General features: G+C 38.8%; 1 protein-coding gene across 1 annotated transcript; it reads left to right on the top strand.

Moving 5' to 3' along the window:
* Window positions 1-5067: 5067 nt before the first annotated feature.
* FSHB (follicle stimulating hormone beta subunit) lies at window positions 5068-6469 on the top strand. The gene is made up of 3 exons (XM_017826975.1): window positions 5068-5105; window positions 5531-5690; window positions 6233-6469. The coding sequence occupies exons 2-3, from the start codon at window positions 5532-5534 to the stop codon at window positions 6467-6469; spliced, it is 396 nt and encodes a 131-aa protein (XP_017682464.1). The 5' UTR covers window positions 5068-5105; window position 5531.
* The last annotated feature ends 824 nt before the right edge of the window (window positions 6470-7293 follow it).

Below are 7293 nucleotides of genomic sequence, written 5' to 3'. Positions count from 1 at the left end.
GGTATTTGAAAATACAGGATGTGTATTATTTGCTCCAAGTAATGGCAACTTGTATCTCAAAAGCTTCCTAAAATCCTATGCTACTAAATACATAGTCAATGCATTCTAGCATTTTCTTTATTCTCCTGAGGGTCAAGTGTTCTGCTTGCATAGGGGTGCATATACAAATTCTTCATTAATAATTAAGTCTTTAGCTGACACTAATTAGTTTCAACTATCTAACTATGTGCTCAGCAGGCCTGACCTACTTCACAGTTCTGCATCATTAGTGCTGGGAAATTAAAACAATATCAGTAAAAATTATATTGACCAATAGTGACCAACCTCTCAATGCACTTACCACTAAAGCCAGTGAGGGTCTCCCCACTGACTTTAGCAAAAATAACAGTAAATCCCAAAGGCATAGAGAGAAGTAATGCAATGAAAAAAGTCATCTCCCACCAGCAGTAAGCAGCAAAAACAACAACAACAAAAGGGAAAAACAAAACTCCAGTTAATTTACTTAGCACAGGCCACTGCTGCTCTGCTGTGAAATACAGGGAGCACAGACTTAAGCAAAGACTCAGAAGCAATTTGCAAGCTGTGTCCTTCAAGGATATCAATTTCGTCAATCACCTGGGAGCAGCAATATACCTCAGGTTCAATTTGGACCTGTGCAGAAAAACATGTGGCCAAATACAAAAAAAGGGGAGAGGGAGAGTGCTCAGTCAAGACAGGCTGTGTGCAAAAGAAACTCGAGACATCACACATACTCAGTGTGATGGCACTGAAGTGCCCAACTCCAACTCTTCATTCGTTTCTACCACATGGAATGTTAATTAAGCCACAGGTTTAAGCACCTTTGACATGCCTTGAGACATACTTTCAATGCAAACCAGCTTTCATATGCAGAAGCTATTATCCTCAGAAACATATCAATTTAACAAGGCCTAAAACATGTAACCACAACCATGAATGCAACAAACCTCAGACCATGTCCCTTGGCACGTTTAAATTTAAGAATATATAAGAAGTATTTAAGAATATATTACAAGCTAAAGCTAGTCTGCAGCTGGAATAGTTTACAGGTAAGACCTGTCTTTTATATCAGACATGTTTTTTCCCCACAAGAAGGTTCAATACATCTTCTATCAGGACTGAGTCAGATTTATTACTCATGGTGGAAAAGTTGCACACATAGAGCCAGGTTTTCCAGTAGCACTTTGTTAGGTGCTGAAGTTCTCTGAAGGATCTAAACCACCTTCTTTTAAGCAAGGCAGGCTTACAACTTGCAATCACAGAATTGTTAGTCTTAGCAACATCCCACTTAAAGAAAGAAATTGCATTTGTTTAGAACATATAAGGAACATAAAGCTTTCTGTTGTGTATTAGATACTTTTTCAAGGGAAAAAAACCCAACAAAACAAAACAACAAAAAAAACCAGTGTACACAATCACACACAAACCCACAAACAAGCAAACCAACCACCAAACAGAAGAAAAAGCAGAAAGAAGCAGCAGAAAAGCAGAAGAAAAAGAGCAATTACTGCTACAAAGGAAACAAGAACAGAACTTGTCACAGCACTTCTGGCTGAAGTGATTAGAAATAGCAAGGCAAGTGCTCCCTTGTGACAGTGATGGTAACAATGGCTTGCCAGGTTACAGCAGCAAACAGTCCAAGGGAAATAGCCAGAGAACACAAAAAATATAGCAATAGGAAAAGCCTTTTATTTCCCTGAGGTGCCACTAAGGCATTAACATGTGAATCTGATGTCCACTGTGACTTGCACAAAAGTTGGTGAGTCTTCACTTACAGGAATATCTAAACTTTGATGAACCAGCTCCTTTGCTCAGGTTGAAAATATTCCATTACAGCATTTGCCAGATTTCTGCACTCACTCCAGTAGGAGTAGAGCAATCTCTCTTGACAGAGGTCCTGACCATTAAGTGCTCCCTTAGGACCCTCCCATTCCCAATTATAATGTAATTACAGGATCCTGTGGCAACTTGAGCCCTCTCATGGGTCTTGCTATAGCTTGGATTCTGCACAATGAACCCACTAATAAGTTAATTCCAGAAAGGTGTAGAAAGAGCATAAGGCTGCTTTGCTAAGGCCATTTGCAAAGACATTCCAGACCTATGAATTGCAGAGCACATGCAGATCTGTCTGAATCTTTCTGTATAGACATAACGCAGTATTTTTTATTTTCCAAGGCTGTAAACATAAACCACCAGAGAATTCCAGGAATAGGGCTACAATAATTCTTCTCTGACAGTCTGGGCAACACCTAGCATCCAGCCTGGAAGCATAATGACAGCTGCTAAATCCTGGGTGGACAATACTGCTTGGGAACCGGATAGATAAAACCACTACATAAAAGTTGCTGTGGTATGTGAAGAGAAAGTGTTCCTTCCTCTGATATTACTCCCTAAAGTGAAATATAAACCATTTAAAATGGAAAGCATTACTATTTTTCAAATAGATACAAACTTCAGTAACACAGAACCTACACATAATGTTCACATATATGTGAAAATTATAGTTGTTTGGATAAATAATTTTGCTATTCCCTTCAAAACTACCATAATCTTTTTAATCTAATGGGAATATAAACTTGAAGGAGTAAGATACAATTAGCAAATAAACATTTCCCAGAGGTATGAATTAATAATCTTAGAAAAGCATGTACTTACATAGCATCTTGCCCTTCATGAGAAGTAGTTCCTTTTGTGTATCTTTCTAGCAAAAGGTGTGGGATCAAAATCAAAGTTAACCAAGTAATAGCTCACCAAATTACTGCTCCTCAAATGGCAGGCTGGGGGTTAATTGACTTCAATTTGCAATTTCCTGTTACCCTAAAAATGCATATTCATGTACTCTCCCACTGAATGTAGCAGAGCTGATAGCTGGAAAGTCAACCTAGAACTGCTGATTACAGAAACAAATGCCCTTGAAGTCAGTGCAGGACAAAATCTTCCTGTTAAAAAGTTTGTATTCTGTTTGCAATGTGGCTTCATGAACATGTGTAAAGCATTTTCTGTTAACCTTAACCTTCACTCACACTCCCCAGCCAACCCCATCACTTACACTGCTACAGCTGTTCCTCCCACTGTGGAACAAACTGAAAGGGGTTAACAACAGTGGTGTCAAAGACAGCTGGGTTGGGTTGGGTTTTTTACTTTTAACAGAATGATTTCCCTAATCTGTGTTTCCACAAGTGAGGAGGCTGAGTGAGCCAAAACAAGGAACTAGGGGAGGGAAGAAACAGCATGGCACGGACTGAACTTGCACTCTCTGCTTGTGAAACTGTGCTTTTAGTGGATGTGTATGACTTCTTCAAGTCATGAAACAGATCACAGCAACTGAGACATTAGATATTTTCTGTATTGTCCTTTGCAAATTGCATTTATTTAGTTTCACTTAATTTGCATAAATTACTTAGAACCAGTATAAATTACTTAGAAAAGACCAGATCCTCACTAGGGTTATAACAAATTGTAATCAGCTTTTGTCTGGCATTTCTGGAATTAGTGATTTACAGCAACTGAGAATCTTCTCTGAGAAGATAGACTGTGTTGACACCAACTGACACAAAAGACCACTATCAAACAATCACAGAGTTTATATTAGCACAGAGGAAAATGTCTGATTTCTTGTCTTCTTCATACATTTAACTGAGCTGTCTTCTCCTTCAAACAAAGTCATTATTACAGGAGATGTCCAGGGAAAATTTGCAGCTCACTTTCTAACTTTGGTGTGATATGAAATTCATTAACAAATGAAGGCATTGCAGACTTCATGGAAGCTGGAACAGATGGCCAGTCTGCAGGACCACAGGAAGGTATGACACACTTAAAGGGCTCATTTGTAAAAGCCACTTAGAAAAGTATCCCATCTGCTGGAAACTAATAGGCCAGTGAGAATTTCTTTTCAAGATAAAATGCTTTTAGCTATATGTCCTTGTCTAGTTTTCTTCTGTGGATGGATTTCTGTGAAAGTCAGACTGACCATACTAGTACAGTCAAAACAAAGCAAGACCGGCTGTTCTGGGCGGGTGATAGTAAATACAGTGCTGCTGTGAGTCATTTTCCCCAGAAGTGATACGTGAAACTCAACCAAGTTCTTTCTCTGTCATTATTCTGGTGAAGAGGCACACATCACTGACCTGTGAGTGCAGAAAAGGGCAGTAAGCAGGGGTACACTATCCACAGAATCTTTTATTATCATAGGAAACTAGGGAATACATTCAAATTGAGTTTTCATGGCTGTCAATTAAAAATATTAGCATTTTCCCTGTAACATGATAATATTTGAGCTGAGATCACTGACATAAAATCACAGATCTGGAGCCTCATTATGACATCCCTATTGACCCTTTCCACCATACAGACATCCCTTGCATAAGTTAAAAAAATGTGAGCATGCAGCAGACAGGAACCAGGACTGCACATACTGGGATAGAAAAACCACAGTGCTTTTAGGAACAGCAAGGAAAATTGTAATTCTTCATGGCTTAACAAAATTCATAGTACTAGCTTTCTTGGACCACAGATCAATAAAGAAAGTACGTGTGCAGCTCAGTGGGTAAGACCTAACTCAGAGAAAAGCAATTAAGATTGATACTCTGAAAACCCCAAGAATATGTTCATTAGGCAAGAAACACTATAACAACATCTCCAACTATGAAGGGTCTTCCGCCACCAGAGGACCAGCTTTGCACCCCAAACTCCAGTTTGAGGGCTGACACAGAACACAGTTAAAATACTTGAACTTTTCTTTTCCAAAAGCAGGTTTTTCAACCTTTTTTTCAAACTGTGGAATGGCTCAGCTATTTCTAAATGCCACTGAATCAAATCCAGTGAAACTTCTAGAGAGACACTGTGACAGTAACCTTCACCACCACTTCCTGAGTGTGTTTGGCTTTTCTTTTTTCCCCTTAACAAGGCTTAATCTCACTGTCTGGCTGAACACTAATCCGCTTTCACCAGGTCCCAAACTAATGCCTGCTGCATTAATACACTGCAAATCCTCGAGGTATAAATTACACACAATTCAGTATAAAAGGGAAGCATAGGGCTTTCTTCTCACTACAGCTATTACTACCAGGAAGGCAAGTAGAATACAGGTAAGTTTTCATCAGATCCTGATCTAGAAATCTTTTTTTCAAATTACAAACACTTTATGTAATTAATTGCTACTGAAAATACATTGTCCTTTGCACTTTCTCTCCTTTGCTTCTTTTTCTTTCTCCTAAAGACAGGGCACATTCTCTGTACACAAACTTAGATAAAAATATTTCATTGAAACTGGTATGGTATTCTGCTATTATTAATCTGCAAAGATTGCTGACATTCCATTTCGGTTCTTAGGGAAATCAAACTCTTTTAACAATAAACATAAGGACAGACCTATGTAATGTCTCTGTTTTCACTGATGTTTCCAAAAGCTTGCTGTTATAGAACTACTACTACCCTGTTTCAATAAACATTTCCTGTTGAAAAAACTATACGTGTGTCTCTGGTACACATATATTTTTTGCTTTATACACAGGATGAAGGCAGTTAATTGTTACGTGCTGTTACTTTGCTGGAAAGCAATTTGTTGCAATAGCTGCCAGCTCACCAATATTACCATAGCAGTGGAAAGAGAAGAATGTGAATTCTGCATTACAGTGAACGCCACGTGGTGCTCCGGATACTGCTTCACAAGGGTGAGGCTCCTAATTTTAAATTCAGGCACCAGAATTAAATATTCCAAGTGATGTATGAACACCCCATTTCTCCAGTCCGTAGCGAACACATTGGCAGGATGAGCCTTGTGAAAGAACAGGTTGAATAACAGAAAAGTGGATAAACAGCCAATCTGAAGAAGGGGGAGGGTGAAAAGACGAGTAAAACTCAGTTCTTTAACTGGCTGCTCACATTATGTTTATATTGTATAATCAGAGTTAAAAGTATGGCAGTGGGGATCTCTGCCTTGTGTTCGATTTGTGGTTGCAAGCAGACAGTATGTAGACTCCTACTTTTTCAAATAATTTGAAGAAGAGCCAAGCAATTGACCTGAAAGATTGTCTGGAGATGGTATAACACAGATTTGCCACATCAGTCCTGAAAGGCAAAATTTGAGGATCTAAGTGAAATTAGGTCAGATTCAAAAGCTTTTGACCTCTGTGGGATTTTCCTATTTTATAAAAATTTGGAATTCTACCCAATAGCAAATTTCAAAACGGTTATTTCCTTCTTGTAATTTCAGGATCCAGTATACAAATATCCACCAGTATCATCCGTCCAGCAAACATGCACCTTCAAGGAGGTTGTGTACGAAACAGTGAAGATCCCTGGCTGTGGTGACCATCCTGAATCTTTCTATTCATACCCAGTAGCTACCGAATGTCACTGTGAGACCTGTGACACTGACACCACCGACTGCACCGTCAGGGGACTGGGGCCATCCTACTGCTCCTTCAGTCAGAGTGGAAGTAACCAGTGAAGGGTGCTTGAGGTGGCAGTTTGGCTTTAAATGTTCCCTTCTAAATAAAGGTACTGATCAGGCTTAAGTGGAAGATAAAAAGCGAGGCTGTTTAGAATGCCAAGATTTAAACAAAGACTTTTAAGGCCAAGATGGAGAGCTACTACCTAAACTCTTCCTGAGGCCTTCCCTACTTATCCCATCAGTTGCCTTAAAATTATTTTCATACATCTATAGAATGCTGCTTCTGATTTCTTCTGCCCTTGCCTCCTCTTCATCACAACTTCTTTATTTATATTCCTGTATTATCACTGCCTGGTTCACTTAGATTATTCTGTACTATTCTATGCTTTCAAAAAGTTTCAAGTCTTTATTACCCCCTGCTTTCCATCTCTCCTCAGAATGCACTTACTTTAAAAAGTTTTGCTGCTCTGCTTTTATTACAACCAACGTCTGTGCCTTTACTTTCTATTAGTTGGTTTGTAAACTTCTCTCAGCTGAGATCCTGACTGGTTTATTTTGCAAAATAGTTCATATAGTTATTATGCTACATAAATAATAACAGCATGTTTATTTAAGAGCCAAAATCTATGTTCAAATGTTGAATATCACTTGAATTCTTGTACTTTCTCTGTAAGGCTTGTTAGCTCAGCCTCAGTGTCACAATAGCACAAGTAACAGGCACTGTAGTTCATACCTGGCTAACTTGAAAAAATAATCATCAGCTCTCTATTTTCACCTGAGTACAGAATGTAATAATGAGAATTCTTTAGCATTATTTAACACAGCAGTCTCACAAATTATTTAGGGATGAATCTAGAGGCACCTGACCCCAGCAGTGCAAA

Source organism: Lepidothrix coronata, unplaced genomic scaffold, assembly GCF_001604755.1.
Source record: "Lepidothrix coronata isolate B3197 unplaced genomic scaffold, Lepidothrix_coronata-1.0 Scaffold133, whole genome shotgun sequence".
Classification (NCBI taxonomy): Eukaryota; Metazoa; Chordata; class Aves; order Passeriformes; family Pipridae; genus Lepidothrix; species Lepidothrix coronata.
The sequence above is the reverse complement of the archived record's forward strand: the minus strand, read 5'-3'. Positions and strand labels throughout refer to the sequence as shown.

What these genes read in the sequence shown, in the direction of transcription:
- FSHB (XM_017826975.1), top strand. Translation starts at nt 5,532, where the DNA reads ATGAAGGCAGTTAATTGTTACGTGCTGTTACTTTGCTGGAAAGCAATT. An exon ending in CCGGATACTGCTTCACAAGG is followed by an intron (nt 5,691 to 6,232) that starts GTGAGGCTCCTA and finishes TTGTAATTTCAG; the next exon opens with GATCCAGTATACAAATATCC.